Source organism: Oncorhynchus gorbuscha, linkage group LG17 (assembly GCF_021184085.1).
Source record: "Oncorhynchus gorbuscha isolate QuinsamMale2020 ecotype Even-year linkage group LG17, OgorEven_v1.0, whole genome shotgun sequence".
Taxonomy (NCBI): Eukaryota; Metazoa; Chordata; class Actinopteri; order Salmoniformes; family Salmonidae; genus Oncorhynchus; species Oncorhynchus gorbuscha.
Window position 1 is genome coordinate 26568060 of NC_060189.1, and position 22291 is coordinate 26590350.

At 48.4% G+C, this 22291-nt stretch overlaps 1 protein-coding gene across 2 annotated transcripts in view; it reads left to right on the top strand.

The window, feature by feature from the left end:
• The window catches only part of LOC124001779 (lateral signaling target protein 2 homolog), a 74862-nt gene that overhangs the window by 42919 nt on the left and 9652 nt on the right, over nucleotides 1-22291 (top strand). Inside the window, exons 2-10 of one of the 2 annotated variants that reach the window (XM_046308833.1) lie at nucleotides 1905-2045; nucleotides 10190-10327; nucleotides 10622-10824; nucleotides 10913-11002; nucleotides 11242-11331; nucleotides 11422-11523; nucleotides 11727-13160; nucleotides 14546-14644; nucleotides 15114-15277. In XM_046308833.1, the coding sequence (XP_046164789.1) occupies nucleotides 1905-2045; nucleotides 10190-10327; nucleotides 10622-10824; nucleotides 10913-11002; nucleotides 11242-11331; nucleotides 11422-11523; nucleotides 11727-13160; nucleotides 14546-14644; nucleotides 15114-15277 (2461 nt within the window). The remainder of the gene's footprint in view (nucleotides 1-1904; nucleotides 2046-10189; nucleotides 10328-10621; nucleotides 10825-10912; nucleotides 11003-11241; nucleotides 11332-11421; nucleotides 11524-11726; nucleotides 13161-14545; nucleotides 14645-15113; nucleotides 15278-22291) is intronic. The other variant, XM_046308834.1, reaches the window with a different exon arrangement.

Below are 22291 nucleotides of genomic sequence, written 5' to 3' on the forward strand. Positions count from 1 at the left end.
TCTCTCTCTCTCTCGTGCTCTCTCTCTCTCGTGCTCTCTCTCTCTCTCGTGCTCTCTCTCTCTCGTGCTCTCTCGCTCTCTCTCGCTCTCTCTCGCTCTCTCTCGCTCTCTCTCGCGCTCTCTCGCTCTCTCTCGCTCTCTCTCGCTCTCTCTCGCTCTCTCTCGCTCTCTCTCGCGCTCTCTCGCTCTCTCTCGCGCTCTCTCGCTCTCTCTCGCGCTCTCTCTCTCTCTCGCGCTCTCTCGCTCTCTCTCGCGCTCTCTCGCTCTCTCTCGCGCTCTCGCTCTCTCGCTCTCGCTCTCTCTCGCGCTCTCTCTCGTGCTCTCGCTCTCTCTCGTGCTCTCGCTCTCTCTCGTGCTCTCGCTCTCTCTCGTGCTCTCGCTCTCTCTCGTGCTCTCGCTCTCTCTCGTGCTCTCGCTCTCTCTCGTGCTCTCGCTCTCTCTCGCTCTCTCTCGCTCTCTCTCGCTCTCTCTCGCTCTCTCTCGCTCTCTCTCGCTCTCTCTCTCGCTCTCTCTCGCTCTCTCTCGCGCTCTCTCGCTCTCTCTCGCTCTCTCTCGCTCTCTCTCGCGCTCTCTCGCTCTCTCTCGCGCTCTCGCTCTCTCTCGCGCTCTCTCGCTCTCTCTCGCGCTCTCGCTCTCTCTCTCGCTCTCTCTCTCTCTCGTGCTCTCGCTCGCTCTCGCTCTCTCTCGTGCTCTCGCTCTCTCTCTTGCGCTCGCTCTCTCTCTCTCTCGTGCTCTCGCTCTCTCTCTCTCTCTCTCTCGTGCTCTCTCTCTCGTGCTCTCGCTCTCTCTCGTGCTCTCGCTCTCTCTCGTGCTCGCTCTCTCTCGTGCTCGCTCTCTCTCTCGTGCTCGCTCTCTCTCTCGTGCTCTCTCTCTCTCTCTTGCGCTCTCGCTCTCTCTCTTGCGCTCGCTCTCTCTCTTGCGCTCGCTCTCTCTTGCGCTCGCTCTCTCTTGCGCTCGCTCTCTCTTGCGCTCGCTCTCTCTTGCGCTCGCTCTCTCTTGCGCTCGCTCTCTCTTGCGCTCGCTCTCTCTTGCGCTCGCTCTCTCTTGCGCTCGCTCTCTCTTGCGCCGCTCTCTCTTGCGCTCTCGCTCTCTCTTGCGCTCTCGCTCTCTCTCTTGCGCTCTCGCTCTCTCTCTTGCGCTCTCGCTCTCTCTCTTGCGCTCTCGCTCTCTCTCTTGCGCTCTCGCTCTCTCTCTTGCGCTCTCGCTCTCTCTCTTGCGCTCTCGCTCTCTCTCTTGCGCTCTCGCTCTCTCTCTTGCGCTCTCGCTCTCTCTCTTGCGCTCTCGCTCTCTCTCGTGCGCTCTCGCTCTCTCTCGTGCGCTCTCGCTCTCTCTCGTGCGCTCTCGCTCTCTCTCGTGCGCTCTCGCTCTCTCTCGTGCGCTCTCGCTCTCTCGCGCGCTCTCTCTCGCGCTCTCTCTCGCGCTCTCGCTCGCTCCAGCCCTATTGAATGGTGTGCATATGCTTAGCAATGGGATGATCTTGTATGCTGTGCTCTTCCCTACAGAACAGCACACGGTGTGAGATAATGACACAAATCCTTTACCAGGGCCAAGCTCTCTAATTACCCCTGCTCTTCTGGGGAGAGAACAGACCATATTAACCATCTATTAACGTTCCACCCTCTAGAACCCAGCCTGTTTTCACCGTCCTGGTGCTCATACACGTCATACATGTACACTTCTGTAATCCTGTTTTAATGGTATTATGTCTTTGTTGTCAATAAAGTCAAAGGCCCCACATGACGTATCATTGTAACTGGGATATAGAGGAGAGGAAATGGGAGTGCCTTATTTAAAACCCTTTCCCCATGTGCAATGCCCTTTATGTCAATGTTCAGCTGATCTACTACGATTAAAAACCTCTATGTGAAGTGCTTTATTTAACCTCTCCGTCTCTGTCTGTACAGAGGACGGACCCACAGCTCCTGGCCCAGTTCTACTATGCTGATGAGGAGCTCAACCAGGTGGCCACAGAACTGGACAGCCTAGATGGGAGGAAGGAGCCTCAGAGGTGTACGCTGCTGGTCAACCAGTTCAGATCCTGTCAGGTAAGAATCTATAGGGGCTGACATTAGTTCATTTCAGTACCCTCGGAATACTGCCACAATTCTGTAGCTGGTCTCTTATAGTTTCATTTCACCATGCTTCTAATTTCTTTTAGACTTCCAGCTCCATAAATTTGTAAAAATCCATCAGACATTTCATTTGAGAGTTAATGCTGTAACCCAGTTAGGCAGAGAGCACTTGAAGAGTCCACCATGCTAATTAAAGTGAGGTATTGAAGTTTGACCTCAAATGTTTAAAACTATGACGACAAACTCTACAACAGGGGAGTTTGAACTGCAAAAAGCCTGAGATTAGTTGGCTGATATGGTAGGGGTTGTGCGATTATCCCAGTAAGCATTGATTGGACGGGCTGTTAAATCACGCCGGTTCACAGTGGTAAGGAGAGATAAGGAGTCCTTCTGAGTGCAAGCAGTTGATTCAATCAGGTTTTGTTGCTGTTTTGAAAGCCTTTATCAGGTTATCTAGGTCAGGAATGAAGACTTGGATGAGTGACTCTGGAAAGATCAATGAAGTGGAGGTATTAGAGATTGGATCTTGAAGTCTCTACTTCTCTACATAGATATCATAACACCAATCCAGGTGTCATGATATCTTTCAGGCACTATGGGGTCAGAGTAAAGGATTGACTGTCAGGTTGTTTTGAATGACTTATGTCAGTGTTATGTAGATCCACTATAGGATATTAGTCTGCTTGACCGGAGATTACGCTTTTTCTCCTCGGAGACGTATTTGTCTCTGTTTGAGACCTGTCACCGATGGAAGACTGTTGTGTCCATTTGGAGTTGGGGAGGGCTTCTAAACTGGTCTTCCTTCAGGAGTGTGGGGTCTGGACTTTGAGTGATGGCTGCCATGCTGCTGCCTGCTAGGTTGGTGTTCGGGGGGGGCAGACGGAGAGGAGGTCGTTAGCAGACCCACCAATGTGCCTGAGCCTCGTGCACCCAGGGCCCATTCCACGCTCTCATTGTCCCTTCTCCCGCAATCTCTCTCTCCATTCCACGCTCTCATTGTCCCTTCTCCCGCCATCTCTCTCTCTCTCCATTCCACGCTCTCATTGTCCCTTATCCCGCCATCTCTCTCTCTCCATTCCACGCTCTCATTGTCCCTTATCCCGCCATCTCTCTCTCTCTCTCTCTCCATTCCACGCTCTCATTGTCCCTTATCCCGCCATCTCTCTCTCTCCATTCCACGCTCTCATTGTCCCTTATCCCGCCATCTCTCTCTCTCTCCATTCCACGCTCTCATTGTCCCTTATCCCGCCATCTCTCTCTCTCTCCATTCCACGCTCTCATTGTCCCTTATCCCGCCATCTCTCTCTCTCTCCATTCCACGCTCTCATTGTCCCTTATCCCGCCATCTCTCTCTCTCTCTCTCCATTCCACGCTCTCATTGTCCCTTATCCCGCCATCTCTCTCTCTCTCTCTCTCTCCATTCCACGCTCTCATTGTCCCTTATCCCGCCATCTCTCTCTCTCTCCATTCCACGCTCTCATTGTCCCTTATCCCGCCATCTCTCTCTCTCTCTCTCCATTCCACGCTCTCATTGTCCCTTATCCCGCCATCTCTCTCTCTCTCCATTCCACGCTCTCATTGTCCCTTATCCCGCCATCTCTCTCTCTCTCTCTCTCTCTCCATTCCACGCTCTCATTGTCCCTTATCCCGCCATCTCTCTCTCTCTCTCTCCATTCCACGCTCTCATTGTCCCTTATCCCGCCATCTCTCTCTCTCCATTCCACGCTCTCATTGTCCCTTATCCCGCCATCTCTCTCTCTCTCTCCATTCCACGCTCTCATTGTCCCTTATCCCGCCATCTCTCTCTCCATTCCACGCTCTCATTGTCCCTTATCCCGCCATCTCTCTCTCTCTCCATTCCACGCTCTCATTGTCCCTTCTCCCGCCATCTCTCTCTCTCTCTCCATTCCACGCTCTCATTGTCCCTTATCCCGCCATCTCTCTCTCTCTCCATTCCACGCTCTCATTGTCCCTTATCCCGCCCATCTCTCTCTCTCTCCATTCCACGCTCTCATTGTCCCTTATCCCGCCATCTCTCTCTCTCTCTCCATTCCACGCTCTCATTGTCCCTTATCCCGCCATCTCTCTCTCTCTCCATTCCACGCTCTCATTGTCCCTTATCCCGCCATCTCTCTCTCTCTCTCTCCATTCCACGCTCTCATTGTTCCTTATCCCGCCATCTCTCTCATTCTCTCTGTCCATTCCACGCTCTCATTGTCCCTTATCCCGCCATCTCTCTCTCTCTCTCCATTCCACGCTCTCATTGTCCCTTATCCCGCCATCTCTCTCTCTCTCCATTCCACGCTCTCATTGTCCCTTATCCCGCCATCTCTCTCTCTCTCCATTCCACGCTCTCATTGTCCCTTCTCCCGCCATCTCTCTCTCTCTCTCTCTCTCCATTCCACGCTCTCATTGTCCCTTATCCCGCCATCTCTCTCTCTCTCTCCATTCCACGCTCTCATTGTCCCTTATCCCGCCATCTCTCTCTCTCTCTCTCCATTCCACGCTCTCATTGTCCCTTATCCCGCCATCTCTCTCTCTCTCTCTCTCTCTCTCTCCATTCCACGCTCTCATTGTCCCTTATCCCGCCATCTCTCTCTCTCTCTCTCCATTCCACGCTCTCATTGTCCCTTATCCCGCCATCTCTCTCTCTCCATTCCACGCTCTCATTGTCCCTTATCCCGCCATCTCTCTCTCTCTCCATTCCACGCTCTCATTGTCCCTTATCCCGCCATCTCTCTCTCCATTCCACGCTCTCATTGTCCCTTATCCCGCCATCTCTCTCTCTCTCCATTCCACGCTCTCATTGTCCCTTCTCCCGCCATCTCTCTCTCTCTCTCCATTCCACGCTCTCATTGTCCCTTATCCCGCCATCTCTCTCTCTCTCTCTCTCTCCATTCCACGCTCTCATTGTCCCTTATCCCGCCATCTCTCTCTCTCTCTCCATTCCACGCTCTCATTGTCCCTTCTCCAGCCATCTCTCTCTCTCTCTCCATTCCACGCTCTCATTGTCCCTTATCCCGCCATCTCTCTCTCTCCATTCCACGCTCTCATTGTCCCTTATCCCGCCATCTCTCTCTCTCTCCATTCCACGCTCTCATTGTCCCTTATCCCGCCATCTCTCTCTCTCCATTCCACGCTCTCATTGTCCCTTATCCCGCCATCTCTCTCTCTCTCTCCTCTCTCCATTCCACGCTCTCATTGTCCCTTATCCCGCCATCTCTCTCTCTCTCTCTCCATTCCACGCTCTCATTGTCCCTTCTCCAGCCATCTCTCTCTCTCTCCATTCCACGCTCTCATTGTCCCTTATCCCATCCTCTCTCTCTCATTGTCCCTTATCTCTCTCTCTCTCTCTCCATTCCACGCTCTCATTGTCCCTTATCCCGCCATCTCTCTCTCTCTCCATTCCACGCTCTCATTGTCCCTTATCCCGCCATCTCTCTCTCTCTCTCCATTCCACGCTCTCATTGTCCCTTATCCCGCCATCTCTCTCTCTCTCCATTCCACGCTCTCATTGTCCCTTCTCCCGCCATCTCTCTCTCTCTCTCTCTCCATTCCACGCTCTCATTGTCCCTTATCCCGCCATCTCTCTCTCTCTCTCTCCATTCCACGCTCTCATTGTCCCTTATCCCGCCATCTCTCTCTCTCTCTCTCCATTCCACGCACTCATTGTCCCTTCTCCAGCCATCTCTCTCTCTCTCTCATTCCACGCTCTCATTGTCCCTTATCCCGCCATCTCTCTCTCTCTCCATTCCACGCTCTCATTGTCCCTTATCCCGCCATCTCTCTCTCTCTCCATTCCACGCTCTCATTGTCCCTTATCCCGCCTCTCTCTCTCCATTCCACGCTCTCATTGTCCCTTATCCCGCCATCTCTCTCTCTCCATTCCACGCTCTCATTGTCCCTTATCCCGCCATCTCTCTCTCTCTCTCTCCATTCCACGCTCTCATTGTCCCTTATCCCGCCATCTCTCTCTCTCTCTCCATTCCACGCTCTCATTGTCCCTTATCCCGCCATCTCTCTCTCTCTCTCTCCATTCCACGCTCTCATTGTCCCTTATCCCGCCATCTCTCTCTCTCTCTCCATTCCACGCTCTCATTGTCCCTTATCCCGCCATCTCTCTCTCTCTCTCCATTCCACGCTCTCATTGTCCCTTATCCCGCCATCTCTCTCTCTCCATTCCACGCTCTCATTGTCCCTTATCCCGCCATCTCTCTCTCTCTCTCCATTCCACGCTCTCATTGTCCCTTATCCCGCCATCTCTCTCTCTCTCCATTCCACGCTCTCATTGTCCCTTCTCCCGCCATCTCTCACGCTCTCATTGTCCCTTATCCCGCCATCTCTCTCTCTCTCTCTCCATTCCACGCTCTCATTGTCCCTTATCCCGCCATCTCTCTCTCTCTCTCCATTCCACGCTCTCATTGTCCCTTATCCCGCCATCTCTCTCTCTCTCTCTCCATTCCACGCTCTCATTGTCATTGTCCCTTATCCCATTCCACGCTCTCATTGCCTTATCTCTCTCTCTCTCTCTCCATTCCACGCTCTCATTGTCCCTTATCCCGCCATCTCTCTCTCTCTCTCTCTCTCTCTCTCTCTCCATTCCACGCTCTCATTGTCCCTTATCCCGCCATCTCTCTCTCTCTCCATTCCACGCTCTCATTGTCCCTTATCCCGCCATCTCTCTCTCTCTCTCTCCATTCCACGCTCTCATTGTCCCTTATCCCGCCATCTCTCTCTCTCTCTCTCATTCCACGCTCTCATTGTCCCTTATCCCGCCATCTCTCTCTCTCTCTCTCTCCATTCCACGCTCTCATTGTCCCTTATCCCGCCATCTCTCTCTCTCTCTCTCCATTCCACGCTCTCATTGTCCCTTATCCCGCCATCTCTCTCTCTCTCTCCATTCCACGCTCTCATTGTCCCTTATCCCGCCTCTCTCTCTCTCTCTCTCTCTCTCTCCATTCCACGCTCTCATTGTCCCTTATCCCGCCATCTCTCTCTCTCTCTCCATTCCACGCTCTCATTGTCCCTTATCCCGCCATCTCTCTCTCTCTCTCTCCATTCCACGCTCTCATTGTCCCTTATCCCGCCATCTCTCTCTCTCTCCATTCCACGCTCTCATTGTCCCTTATCCCGCCATCTCTCTCTCTCCATTCCACGCTCTCATTGTCCCATCCCGCCATCTCATTGTCCCTTCCATTCCCGCTCTCATTGTCTTATCCCGCCATCTCTCTCTCTCCATTCCACGCTCTCATTGTCCCTTATCCCGCCATCTCTCTCTCTCTCTCTCTCTCTCTCCATTCCACGCTCTCATTGTCCCTTATCCCGCCATCTCTCTCTCCATTCTCCATTCCACGCTCTCATTGTCCCTTATCCCGCCATCTCTCTCTCTCTCCATTCCACGCTCTCATTGTCCCTTATCCCGCCATCTCTCTCCATTCACTCTCATTCCACGCTCTCATTGTCCCTTATCCCGCCATCTTATCCCTCTCTCTCTCCATTCCACGCTCTCATTGTCCCTTATCCCGCCATCTCTCTCTCTCTCTCCATTCCACGCTCTCATTGTCCCTTATCCCGCCATCTCTCTCTCTCTCCATTCCACGCTCTCATTGTCCCTTATCCCGCCATCTCTCTCTCTCTCTCTCCATTCCACGCTCTCATTGTCCCTTATCCCGCCATCTCTCTCTCTCTCTCTCCATTCCACGCTCTCATTGTCCCTTATCCCGCCATCTCTCTCTCTCTCTCTCTCCATTCCACGCTCTCATTGTCCCTTATCCCGCCATCCTCTCTCTCTCTCTCCATTCCACGCTCTCATTGTCCCTTATCCCGCCATCTCTCTCTCTCTCTCCATTCCACGCTCTCATTGTCCCTTATCCCGCCATCTCTCTCTCCATTCCACGCTCTCTCTCTCTCTCTCCATTCCACGCTCTCATTGTCCCTTATCCCGCCATCTCTCTCTCTCTCCATTCCTCCATTCCCGCCATCACTCTCTCATTGTCCCTTATCCCTTATCCCGCCATCTCTCTCTCTCTCTCCATTCCACGCTCTCATTGTCCCTTATCCCGCCATCTCTCTCTCTCCATTCCACGCTCTCATTGTCCCTTATCCCGCCATCTCTCTCTCTCTCTCCATTCCACGCTCTCATTGTCCCTTATCCCGCCATCTCTCTCTCTCTCTCTCTCTCCATTCCACGCTCTCATTGTCCCTTATCCCGCCATCTCTCTCTCTCTCCATTCCACGCTCTCATTGTCCCTTATCCCGCCATCTCTCTCTCTCTCTCCATTCCACGCTCTCATTGTCCCTTATCCCGCCTCTCTCTCTCTCTCTCCATTCCACGCTCTCATTGTCCCTTATCCCGCCATCTCTCTCTCTCTCTCCATTCCACGCTCTCATTGTCCCTTATCCCGCCATCTCTCTCTCTCCATTCCACGCTCTCATTGTCCCTTATCCCGCCATCTCTCTCTCTCCATTCCACGCTCTCATTGTCCCTTATCCCGCCATCTCTCTCTCTCTCCCACGCTCTCATTGTCTTATCTCTCTCCATTCCACGCTCTCATTGTCCCTTATCCCGCCATCTCTCTCTCTCTCTCTCTCTCCATTCCACGCTCTCATTGTCCCTTATCCCGCCATCTCTCTCTCCATTCCACGCTCTCATTGTCCCTTATCCCGCCATCTCTCTCTCTCTCCATTCCACGCTCTCATTGTCCCTTATCCCGCCATCTCTCTCTCCATTCCACGCTCTCATTGTCCCTTATCCCGCCATCTCTCTCTCTCTCTCATTCCACGCTCTCATTATCCCGCCATCTCTCTCTCTGCTGAGTTTTTGTATTCGCGTCATTATCACCTTAAATCGACCACGCCGGGAAGTACTGTGTGTTAGCTTTGCGTCATGTTGTGCTTCATAAACCCAAAGGCTTTTAGCTGGACTGCAGGACGTTCTCAGCGACTGAGAATCATCAATCCTGGTTTGGCTCGTTCCATATTTCCCCCTGAAAGAAAATAAGTGCTTCGGGGACGCAACACGGCCTCTTATTCTCTCAGCTAGTGTTTTGCTTCCACACTAATATTTCTGTGAAACAAAATGCGGTTAAACGCGTAGTATATGTGATACTTGTCAGGTCTGCTTTTAACTCTCATAGTTCTAAAATTATTTTGATGTAGGTTACCTCGTTGAGACAAGGAACACCATGTTACCAGCATGCTTTAATAATACCACCTATACATGAGACCCCCCCCCGAATGGAAGCCAAGTGGTCTGACGGTGGAGAGTTGTCCTCTCGACCCCTAACGTTTCTGTTAGGAGCTCTTCTTGATGGCCGTGGTCCTCAGAGGTGCCAAGCTGCACAAGTTATGTTGACATAGTTGCTCTCACAGCATGGACTGCACCAGTGGAAGAGATTGCTCGTTTCTCTTTTCCTGGCAAAGCATCAACTTAGAGCGTAGGCGTGTGGAGCGAGCAAGCTCTCCATCTATCTTCTGCTAGTGTAGGTATCATCTCAACATCGTCATGTTGTGCGATGAGAGGCTGATGGTGTTCAAGATTAGGCCAAGCTGTAGTGTAGCACACAGGACAATTGCCAGATGAGCATTGGGCTGGTGGGGGCACTGGGACCCGGCCACGGCGTAGGTAGTACAGCACTGCAATGAAGTCGGTAGTTAAGCTTTTTAATCTTGCTCCTCGGGGCTAGCAGCAGCGACGTAGTGCTGTTCCTGGAGAGAGAGGGAGGGAGAGAAAAGGCTCATTGTTCGAACTGTTGTACATGCCAGCGGCACAAGCTCTTGATTAGCTCTCACAGTTTGTCTGCACCGCTGGAATTATGGGATTTAGTTGAGGGCTGATTGAGGGCTGTAATGGGACCATTCTGTGCATTGGCCTGTTTAATTGTTTTCAGCCTGTTCCCTGTTCAGAGTTCTCCAGACAGTTTGTCTGGTAGTTTGTGAAACATCATGATCAAAACTTCTGCGTTTTGTTTGCGGTCGCTCGTCACCAACAGAATTTTGTCTTATTGACGCCCCTTTTCATCCAGTACATTTTATCTTGACACCCTGTTTTTTTGTTCAGTACGTTTATTCACTCATTTATTCAATCTCTATCCCTGTCACTCTCCCTGTGTCTGCAGGACAATGTGTTGAACGTTATCAACCAGATCATGGATGAATGTATCCCTGGCGACAGAGCCAACAGAGACTTCTGTGTCAAGTTCCCAGAGGAGATTCGCCATGACAACCTGGCTGGACAGCTGTGGTTTGGAGCTGAGGTACTGTATCCCCTCCAGTATCATCTCACATCACATTAACAACACGTACTCTGCATGAATGTTGGTCTGCTTGACACTATAGGCATTCATCATTTACAGTCATGTTTCCTATCTGTTTTCACAATGTAATGGTCAGCTGGATCATTGTATAACTCATTATTCCTTGTGTTAGCCACTTGTGCATAGACAAGTTTGTCTTGACGAAAAATATACAATATTTGAACGAGACTACCCTGGATCAAGAAGGGTTAAATAACACGAGTCATTCCCTTCTCTCGCCATCTTTACGTGTAGTGTCTGGCTGCAGGCTCCATCATCATGAACAGGGAGATAGAGAGCATGGCCATGAGGCCTCTCGCCAAGGACCTGACCCATAGTCTGGAGGAGGTCCGCAACATCACGCGAGACCAGGCCCTCCGAGACCTCAACTTCTACACCGACCGCATGAGGGACACGCTGCGCCACTTCGACAGCCTCTTTGCGGAGTTTGAGCTCAGGTAGCTACAGGACATCAGCATCTTACACTATTGGACATCATCAACATATTTGACTATGCATTTGAATGTATTTTTCCCTCTCTGTCAGCTATGTATCAGCCATGGTGCCTGTGAAGTCTCCCAAAGAATACTATGTTCAGCAGGATGTGATTGTGCTCTTCTGTGAGACTGTGGAGAGGTGAGTTGTATGAGGTGGGGGAGAGAGAGACAAACCATGTCACGGGGAATAGCAATGGGACAGTGTGAAGGCTGGGTCTGAGTTTTTAGGTTTGTAACGTTAGTTGGTACTCCGATGACAGTCGAGTGGTTTTGCAAGTTTCAGACATGGTACTCCATGCATGCAGGTTTTATCAAAAATGTCAAGTGGTTGTCCAATATTATTTCACAGCCTCACGTCTTTGTTGTGTTTTGTCTTAGGGCGCTCAAGCTGGGCTATCTCAGCCAAGACATGATCGATGACTATGAACCCGCTCTGATGTTTACAATCCCCAGACTAGCCATTGTGTGGTAAGTGTTGATTTCTCTGACTCCTCTTGTTCGTCTTCTAGAAGTCTCTGATACTAATAACATGTTGTAATCCCCCGGTCTCTCCCTCAGTGGTCTGGTGGTGTACGGTGAAGGTCCACTCAACCTGGATAGGAAACCAGGGGACATGTCTGAGCTCTTCCGGCCCTTCCGTACTTTACTGAAGAAGATCAGGTATTGTTAAGAGGATGCGCGTATAGATTGTCCTCTGTATTTAATCATAGGTAGAAAATAGCTCTGAACCATCACGACAATCTTGTGAATATAATTCGACTTTGCCAAACAGTCTAAAAATCATGGGCCAGTATCATACTCATTGCGTGATTATTTTAGGCTGGGCGTTTAAGTATCTTATTAAGCTTGTGTTATTCCCATAGGGACCTGCTCCAGACCCTGTCAGAGGAGGAGTTGTTGACACTGGAGCGGAGCCTCTGTATCTCTCAGGACGGGTTCCCCCTAGTCCCCGAGGTTCCCCCTACCCCAGACCCCCTCTCATCCAGTAGCCCCACCGGTTACATCCCGGAGGAGCCGACTGAGAGCGAGCAACAGGAGGTGCTGTCTCTTTGCATCTCCCACATCCAGGATGAGGAGGACAGGCAGTGGGAGGAGGTGGACAGGGGGGGAGAGGAGGAGCGGGGTGGTCTGTGTGAGGAGGCGGAGGAGGCGGACCAGGCCTGCTCCATGCAATATGATGAGGAGGAGATTGAACAGCTCAACATGATGGTGCACCGCGTGGGGGACGAGATGTTCACGCTGCTGTCCCCTCCCAGCCAGGGCCAGTCCCCAGCCCACCGCCCCAACAGAGGGGGCTCTATCGGTGGCTCTAGCACCGAGGCCTCCCCCATCCGGGTGCTGGTGGGCCAGGGCAGGACAAGTCTCTACCACGAGGAGGAGGACAGAGTCTTCTTCATGGAGGACCTGGATGCAGGAGGGGACCTTGTGACCAGCAGTCGTCTAACCTCACCTTCTAACCTCGCCCCTCAGCCCTCTTCTCCTCAGCCCAGCAGGTCTGGCCCCCTTACCGACTCATCCAGGAATGGATGGCCCACTGAAGCCCAGTCAGATCTGTCCCAGCAGCCCCACAGCCATCCCTCACAGTGCCCCAGCACCAAGCGACCCGCTCCCAGCCCTGGCCGGGAGCCCCTGCCCTACACTAACGGCTGGGAGGTGGGCCTGGAGGGGGCGGAAACTGCTGAGGTCATCGCACACCGCATGGGAGGGATGAAGCTATCGGCCACCGTCATTTTCAACCCCCACTCCCCCAGCCTGACTGAGATGGCTGTGGACAAGCTGCTCTTGCCCCGACCCCTCTCCTCCTCAGAGACAGAGCCATGCGCCCCCCTGGTGGCCACAAACTGCCTGCTCAACTCCTGTGTCTGCTGCGGCAGCTGTGAGGTCGGCCATGATGACACCCTCACCATGGACACCACAGGGCTGGGAATGGGCCTGGGGTTGGACCAACACTGCAAGCCCCACAGCTCTGTCATCCAGTCCTCTGCCTGCCGCCTAGCTTCCTCAGGACACGACCTACATGGGAAAGGGGACTCTCCCCCCTCTCGCTGCGCCTCAGAGCCAGCTCCAGGGGTGGAGGAAGGGGACCAGCACTGTGACAAGTGCCTGGTGGTGGTGGCCCCGGCGCCTCAGCAGTGCCTGGGCCAGAACAGGAGCCCCATTGGGGTAAGGGGAACCCCAGAACCTTGTTCCCACCAGTGCAGGACAGTGAGGAGGCCTCAGGCCAGCGGGGGAAGGGACAGGACGGGGACCAGAGAGGCAGACAGTGAGTCCAAGGAAGTGATCAAGAAGAACACTAGGTATGATTATACAGAGCATTTGGAAAGTATTCAGACCCCTTGACACATTTTGTTACGTTACAGCCTTATTTTAAAATTGATTACATTGTTTTTTTCCCCTCAACCTTTAGACTTAAATATCACATTTGCACCTTTGGCAGCGATTACAGCCTCAGGTCTTCATGGGTAAAACGCTACCATCTTGGCACACCTGTATTTGGGGAGTTTCTACCATTCTTCTCTGCAGATCCTCTCAAGCTGTCAGGTTGGATGGGGAGCATCGCAGCACAGCTATTTTCAGGTCTCTCCAGAGATGTTAGATTCCGGGCTCTGGCTGGGCCACTCAAGGACATTCGGAGACTTGTCCCGAAGCCACTCGTGCTTTGTCTTGGCTGTGTGCTTAAGGTCATTGTCCTGTTGGAAGGTGAACCTTAGCCCCAGCCTGAGGTCCTGAGCGCTCTTGAGCAGGTTTTCATCAAGTATCACTCCTGTACTTTGCTCTGTTAATCTTTTCCTCGATCCTGACTAGTCTCCCAGTCTCTTCCACTGAAAAACCCACAGCATGATGCTGCCACCGATGTTTCACCGTAGGGACAGTGCCGGGTTTCCTCCAGACGTGACGCTTGGCATTCAGGCCAAAGAGTTTCATCTTGGTTTCATCAGACCAGAGAATCTTGTTTCTCACGAGTGTGCAAAGCTGTCATCAAGGCAAAGGGTGGCTACTTTGAAGTATCTCAAATATATTTTGATTTGTTTTAACACTTTTTTGGTTACTACATGATTCCATATGTGTTATTTCATTGTTTTGTCTTCACTGTTATTCTACAATGTAGAAAACATTACAAAGAAAGACAGACCCTGGAATGAGTAGGTGTGTCAACTTTGACTGGAATTGTATATGAATAAGCTATTTATTTGTATTACTTTTAATAGATTTGCAAAATGTTTACATCTGTTTTTGCTTTGTCATTATGGTGTATTATGTGTAGATTGATAAGGGGGAGGGGGGGGCAATTGAATCAATTTTAGAATAAGGCTGTGACATAACAAAATGTGGGCAAAGTCAAGGGGTCTGAATCCTTTCAGAATGCACTGTGCTATATATGTGGTGTTTGGGTGATGTGTTATTAAGGCTCCGTTTCATAGCAGGTAGGCCTCAACAACAGTCATTTACCATTTACCTTAGTCATTTATCTCTTTTGAAAGCAAACTTCCTTCACGTCTGGTCTCTGGCTAATTTAGTCCACATCTTGTCATCCAGTTTTATGTTCTGTTTGCTATTTGCACTTTGCTTTATGCTACTCTTGTAGCGTAACATTCACAGATCCTATTTTATATTGCCCATATGTTATCAGTTTATTTTTTATTTAATTATTTAGCTTTTCCTCTTTTTTTGTTATTCCCAGTTTTTTTCAGGACTCTCCTCTCAGCTCAGTCTCCAGTAGTGACTGTGAGAGTGTGTCTGTCACCACATGTAGTCTGTCCAGCAGTGCTTACACAGCCAGGTAACCGCTGACCCATTTGTGAGCAGCTGTATGTGTGTGTGTGTGTGTGTGTGTGTGTGTGTGTGTGTGTGTGTGTGTGTGTGTGTGTGTGTGTGTGTGTGTGTGTGTGTGTGTGTGTGTGTGTGTGTGTGTGTGTGTGTGTGTGTGTGTGTGTGTGTGTGTGTGTGTGTGTGTGTGTGTTTCTGTTTCATACATCCCTATGTTACAGCTTATGGTCATGTAAACCTTTCCCATCAACATCTCTATTTCACCCATTACTCACTTTGAAATTGAAATCAAACACAACCCCTATTGTACAATGCATATTCATTACAGTACACAATATGCTGGTGAGCAGTGTTGTGTGTTGATAAGAATTACAATGAATGTGACTGTCCCGCCCTTGCCCCTCTCTCCATTCTGTCTCCATCTCCCTTCTCTGTATCTCTCTCTGTGTGTGTGTGCATGTGCCCTCCCCCTGCCTGTCCAGCCCTGTCAGCAGTCTGACCACGAGCTCGGGGACGTCAGAGGATCTGGACCATCATGAAATCCAGCTGGCCCTGCAGGCTGCTAAGATGGCCGCCAGGAACAAGATCCGCTCGCGCTTCCACAGCAGCAGTGACCTCATCCACCGCCTCTTCGTCTGCATATCGGGTATGTCTCTCAATCAATCAATCAAACGTATTTATAGAGACCTTTTTACAACAGCAGTTGTCACAAAGTGCTTGTACAGTAACCGAGCCTAAAACTCTAGAGTGACTAATGTAGTGGCACGGTGGCTCGGAAAAACTCCCTACAAAGTCAAGAATCTAGGAAACAACCAAGATGGTAACCAGACTTGCTCTTCTGGCTGTGCCCGGTGGAGATTATAAGAGTATGTGACCGGTAAGGTCAGGTCGTTCTTCAAGATATTCATAGAAGACAGGCAGGGTCAATTAATAATCACAGTGGTTGTACAGAGTGCAAGAGGTCAGCACCTCGGGAGTTAATGTCAGTTGGCATTTCAGCTGAGCATTTAGAGGTTGAGACAGTATGTGTGGGGGGGGCCAGGATGACCAGGTTACTGGGGACAGGACAGGCAGGAGTCATCAGGCAAGTATAGCCCACAAAGATCTCCCCACCGCACAAGCCCGAGGACAGGAAGGATGGAAGAGCGTGAGCAAGCCAGTGACTCGGCCCCGTAATAGGGTCAGAGGCAGAGAATCCCAGTGGAGTTAAGGGATCTGGCAAGGCAGCGACAGCAAGGGTGGTTCGTCACTCCAGTGCCTTGCCATTCGCCTTCACCTTCCTGGGCCAGACTACACTCAATCATAGGACATACAGAAGAGATGAGTCTTCAGTAACGACTTTGAGGTTGAGACCAGCTGTTTGCTTGAAAGGAGCCTTGCGTCTTGTGACTAGTGTAGGTATGTAAGGCAGAACCAAATCTGCAGAAGCCAGTGTAGGGAGGCTCGCACTGGGGTAATATGATATTTTTGGGATTTCTAGACAAGATTCTAGCAGACGTATTTAGAGTAGAGGTTATGATTTTTCAGTACCGATTATTGGAGGACCAAAAAAAGCTGATACCGATTAATCAGCCGTTTTTTCCCCCAGTTTTTTTTAAACATTATTTTTAACATTTTATTATTTTTATATATTTTTTACATTTTATTTATTTGTAATAATGACAATTACAACAATATTGAAAGAACACTTATTTTAACTTAATATAATACATCAATCAAATCAATTTAGCCTCAAATAAATAATGAAACATGTTCAATTTGGTTTAAATAATGCAAAACAAAGTGTTGGAGAAGTAAAAGTGCAATATGTGCCATGAAAAAAAAAAAAAACGTTTAAGTTCCTTGCTCAGAACATGAGAATATATGAAAGCTGGTGGTTCCTTTCAACATGGGTCTTCAATATTCCCAGGTAAGAAGTTTTAGGTTGAGGTTATTAAAGGAATTATAAGACTATTTCTCTTTCTACCATTTGTATTTCATATACCTTTGACTATTGGATGTTCTTATAGGCACTTTACTATTGCTAGTGTAACAGCAATAGTAACCTAGTAGCCCCTACCTGGGCTCGAACCAGGAACACATCGACAACAGCCACACTCGAAGCATCGTTACCCATCGCTCAACAAAATCCACTCTGCAAGGGGAACAACTACTCCATGTCTCAGAGCGAGTGACGTTTGAAATGCTATTAGCGCGCACCTTGCTAACTAGCTATCCCTTTCACATCGGTTACACCAGCCTAATCTCGGGAGTTGATAGGCTTGAAGTCATAAGCAGCTCAATGCTTGAAGCATTGCGAAGAGCTGCTGGCAAAGGCACGAAAGTGCTGTTTGAATGAATGCTTACGAGCCCACTGCTGCCTACCATCACTCAGCCAGACTGCTCTATCAAATATCACATCATAGACTTAATTATAACATAACACACAGAAATACAAGCCGTAGGTCATTAATATGGTCAAATCCGGAAACTATCATTTCGAAAATAAAACATTTATTCTTTCAGTGAAATATGGAACCGTTTTAAGTCTAAATATTCCTGTTACATTGCACAACAACCTTCAACGTCATGTCATTAATTACGAAAATTCTGGCAAATTAGTTCGCAACTTGCCAGGCGGCCCAAACTGCTGCATATACCCTGACTCTGTTGCACAGAATGCTAGAGAAGTGACACAATGTCCCTTGTTAAAAAATTCATGTTAGCAGGCAATATTAAGTAAATATGCAGGGTTTAAAAAAATATATACTTGTGTATTGATTTTAAGAAAGGCGTTGAATGTTAATGGTTAGGTACACATTGCTTTTTTTCCGTGAATGTTTTTAAATCACCTGTTTAGCGTAGTAGGCTATGATGCAATTATAATTTAACAGACACCACATCAATTATATGCAACGCAGGGCAAGCTAGATAAACTAGTAATATCATCAACCATGTGTAGTTAACTAGTGATTATGTTAAGATTGATTGTTTTTTATAAGATACGTTTAATGCTAGCTAGCACCTTACCTTGGCTCCTTGCTGCACTCGCATAACGGGTAGTCAGCCTGCCACGCAGTTTCCTCGGAGTGCAATGTAATCGTCCATGATCGGTGTCTAAAAATGCAGATTTCCGATTGTTATGAAAACTTGAAATCGGCTATTCCGGTTAATCGGTCGACCTCGAATTTAGAACTAGCTGAAGGTTATTTAGTGCCTTATCCAGGTACCCGGAGAGTAGAGCATTGCAGTAGTCTAATCTTGAAGTGACAAAAGCATTGATTAGCGTTTCTGCATCAAAGTTGGCCAAAAAAGTTTCAGAATTTTCAAATGTTACGAAGATGACATGCGAAGCTGGTCATTAAATATTTTTTATGTTCATTGAAGTAGAGATCAGGGTCCAGAGTAACGCTGAGGTCCTTCAGTTTTATTTGAGACTGTACAACCCTCGAGATTCATTGTCAGTTCTGACAGCAGATCTTTGTTTCTTGGGACCTAAAACTAGCATCTCTGTTTTGCCCGAGTTTAAAAGTAAAGCATTTTCTGCTATTCACTTTCTTTGTATGAAACACATGCCTCCAGGGTAGGCAATTTTGGGATTTCGCCATGTTACATCTAAACGTACAGCTTGTGTGTCGTCTGCATAACAGGGAAAGTTGACATTGTGTTTCTGAATGACATCACCAAGAGGCTGCATATATAGAGAAAACAATGGGGATCCTAGAACGGATAGTGGTCTCTCGCTCCAAGGGTATAGCTGTAGTTTGATGGGGTAAATCAGTCTATGTTGCTCATGTTTTTGTTTATTTTGTTATTAATACTTTGACTCCAAAATAAAATGAAAATGTACTTTTATTACTTTACTGATCTGTACTCCAAACACCCTCCAACGGCTTTACACTGTATTCCACAATTCACTAGCCTACTTGGCTTTTCTCTTTTCTCATATGCACCACAGTTGCACACGGTATCCTGTTTATGCCTAGCTTGCACGACGCCCGTTCCAGTGGCATGCATTGAAACGTGTATCTTTCTCGTGGCTTTCTTTTGCAAAATAACTATGAATTAATGGACTTATTTATTCACCATCACAGTGTAGGGCGTTCAATGTATTACATGGAAGAATAGCAGGTCTATTTTGCTCCAGAGAAGTGTTTGTTCCCTTGTTGGCGCAGACACTAGCCTAGCGTCTAAGTAACGTTAGTTAGCTAGCTATCAAGATAGCCAGGTTTTCTTAGCAGCTTGTACACAACCCACAGCCCATTCAGCTAGGATTACGGATTGTCCCGGTAGTGACTGTTTTGAATCCCTGCTGTTTCCGTCTGCCTTGCGACCTGCCCTGTCTGGAACTGAGAGGAGTAACAAAGTAGCCCACATTACTACCATGACAAAGACTAAAGCCGCTGGGAGTACCGTTGAGGACAAAATTGTTCTACAAGCAATTTTTACAACAAAAAGAGAACTTGAAGCCATTTTATCCAAATACTGGTGGAGTCAGTCCATTCTTTTATTAGTTATCTGACCAGAGAGGTCCAGGACCTGAAGAACAGTTAGCAGTTCTCCCAGTGTCAGCTCGATGAGTTTAAAGAGGAGAACGGCAAGATGACCGCAATCTGTAAGTCATTGAGAGAGGACATCAGTTGTGTATGTGAATCCATGATAACAATGACGGAGAAATCTGATTATCTTGAGGGAGAATCAAGGCGGAACAATATTGTTGGGGACGGAATTGCAAAATCTCCACACAAGACCTGGATGGCGTTTGAGGACAACGAGGACTATCCTGAAGCAGTGCGCCAGAAAAGGAAAAAACTTATTCCAGCCATGAAAGCTACCAAAGCACGTGGGGACATTACTTGCATCCACTGTGACAGTCTCATTGTCCACCCTCCCCCGCCAAAAGCCTGGAAGGGATGAGAGCCAGGCATGTCATTTCGTAGCTTCAAACCCCCAGCACACACACACAATTACACACACAAACTGATTGATGGAATGCTGTTTTTATTTTTTGCTTTGTTTGTTCTTTTCCATTTTTATTTCCATTTCTGATGAACTACCCAGGAAAGGGCTAAAAATGGTCCACTACCCAAAGGACATCCAGCCAACTTGACACAACTGTTGGAAGCATTGGAATCAACATGGGTCAGCATCCCTGTGGAATGCTTTCGACACCTTGTAGAGTCCATGCCCCGACAATTTGAGGCTTTTCTGAGGGCAAAAAGAGGTGCAAATCAAAATTAGGAAGGTATTCCTAATGTTTTGTAATAAGGTTCATGAAATCATTAACTTGATAACATTCATATATTAGCCACTTCTGAGACTCTCACTTAGATAATTCCTTTCATGATACAGCAGTAGCAATTCAAGGATATAATATCTACAGAAGAGACAGGAATGCCAATGGGGGAGGTGTTGCTGTATATATTCAGAGCCATATCCCTGTAATGCTTAGACAAGATCTCATGTCAAGTGTTATTAAAGCGTTATGGTTTCAGGTTCACCAGTCTCATCGAAGCCTATTATTTTACAATGTTGCTATAGGCCACTAAGTGCTAACAGTCAGTACCTAAGATAATGTCTGTGTGTACAATCCTTAATAATGTATATGATGTAAACTGAGAGGTCTACTTTCTTGGGGACCTGAATATTGACTGGTTTTCATCAAGATCGCCGCTCATCATGCTGGCCGCTCATAATTTCTAGTCTGGTTCAGGTTATTAATCAACCTATCAGGGTGTTTACAAATGCTACTTGAGTTATATCATCCACATGTATTGATGATATTTGTATTAATACTGTAGAACTTTGTTCTAAAGCTGTATCTGTTCCCAGTGGATGCAGGGATCATAATGTAGTGGTTGTATCCAGGAAAGCCCAGGTTCTTAAAGCTGGGCCTAAAATACTGTGTAAGATATCATATCAAATATTTAGCTATGTGGATTATAAACTCAGCAAAAATTGAAACGTCCCTTTTTCAGGAAGATAATTTGTAAAAATTCAACTTCACAGATCTTCATTGGAAAGGGTTTAAACACTGTTTCCCATGCTTGTTCAATGAACCATAAACAATTAATGAACATGCACCTGTGGAACAGTCATTAAGATGCTTACAGACGGTAGGCAATTAAGGTCACCGTTATGGAAACTTAAGACACTAAAGAGGCCTTTCTACTGACTCTAGACAAACTCCAAAAGAAAAATGCCCAGGGTCCCTGCTCATCTGTGTGAATGTGCCTTAGGCATGCTGCAAGGAGGCATGAGGACTGCAGATGTGGCCAGGGCAATAAATTGCAATGTCCGTACTGTGAGATGCCTAAGACAGCGCTACAGGGAGACGGGACGTCCACAGTGGCCGACCACGTGTAACAACACCTGCACAGGATCGTTACATCCGAACATCACACATGTGGGACAGGTACAGGATGACAACAACTGCCCGAGTTACACCAGGAACGCACAATCCCTCCATCAGTCCTCAGACTGTCTGCAATAGGCTGAGAGAGTGAGGGCTTGTAGGCCTGTTGTAAGGCAGGTCCTCTCCAGACATCACCGACAACGTCGCCTATGGGCACAAACCCACAGTCGCTGGACCAGACAGGACTGGCAAAAAGTGCTCTTCACTGACGAGTCGCGGCTTTGTCTCACCAGGGGTGATGGTCGGATTCGCGTTTATGTTCGAAGGAATGAGTGTTACACTGAGTCCTGTACTCTGGAGCGGGATCGATTTGGAGGTGGAGGGTCACAGCATCATCGGACTGAGCTTGTTGTCATTGCAGGCAATCAACTCTGTGCATTACAGGGAAGACCTCCTCCCTCATGTGGTACCTTTCCTGCAGGCTCATCCTGACATGACCCTCCAGCATGACAATGCCGCCAGCCATACTGCTCGTTCTGTGCGTGATTTCCTGCAAGACAGAAATGTCAGTTCTGCCATGGGCAGCAAAGAGCCCGGATCTCAATCCCATTGAGCATGTCTGGGACCTGTTGGCTCGGAGGGTGAACTTGCAGGTGCCTTGGTGTAAGAGTGGGGTATCATCTCAAAGCAAGAACTATCAAATCTGGTGCAGTCTATGAGGAGGAGATGCACTGCAGTACTTAATGCAGCTGGTGGCCACACCAGATACTGACTGTTACTTTTGATTTTGACCCCCCACCCTTTGTTCAGGGACACATTATTCAATTTCTGTTAGTCACATGTCTGTGGAACTTGTTCAGTTTATGTCTCAGTTGTTGAATCTGATGTTCATACAAATATTTACACATGTTAAGTTTTCTGAAAATAAATGCAGTTGAGAGGACGTTTCTTTTTTTGCTGAGTTTATATATTTTTGTTGGTCTGTGATTTGATAAGGAGCATCCAGACACTGCACGTGATTCATTTATGAAATTGCTTCTTCTAATTATTGATAAACATGCACCTGTTAAAGTGACTGTTAGAACTGTTAAGGATCCGTGGATTGATGAGGAATTGAAAAAGTGTATGGTTGGAAGAGATGGGCCAAAAGGAGTGGCTAATAAGTCTGGCTGCACATCTGACTGGCTGACTCATGTGACTAAATTCAATGAAAAGAAGTAACTGTATTATGAAGGCAAGATCAATGATATACTGAATGATGGGGGGGGGGAGTACTTTAAATGAAATTATGGGCAGTAAGACAAATTAAACTCCATTGGTCATCAA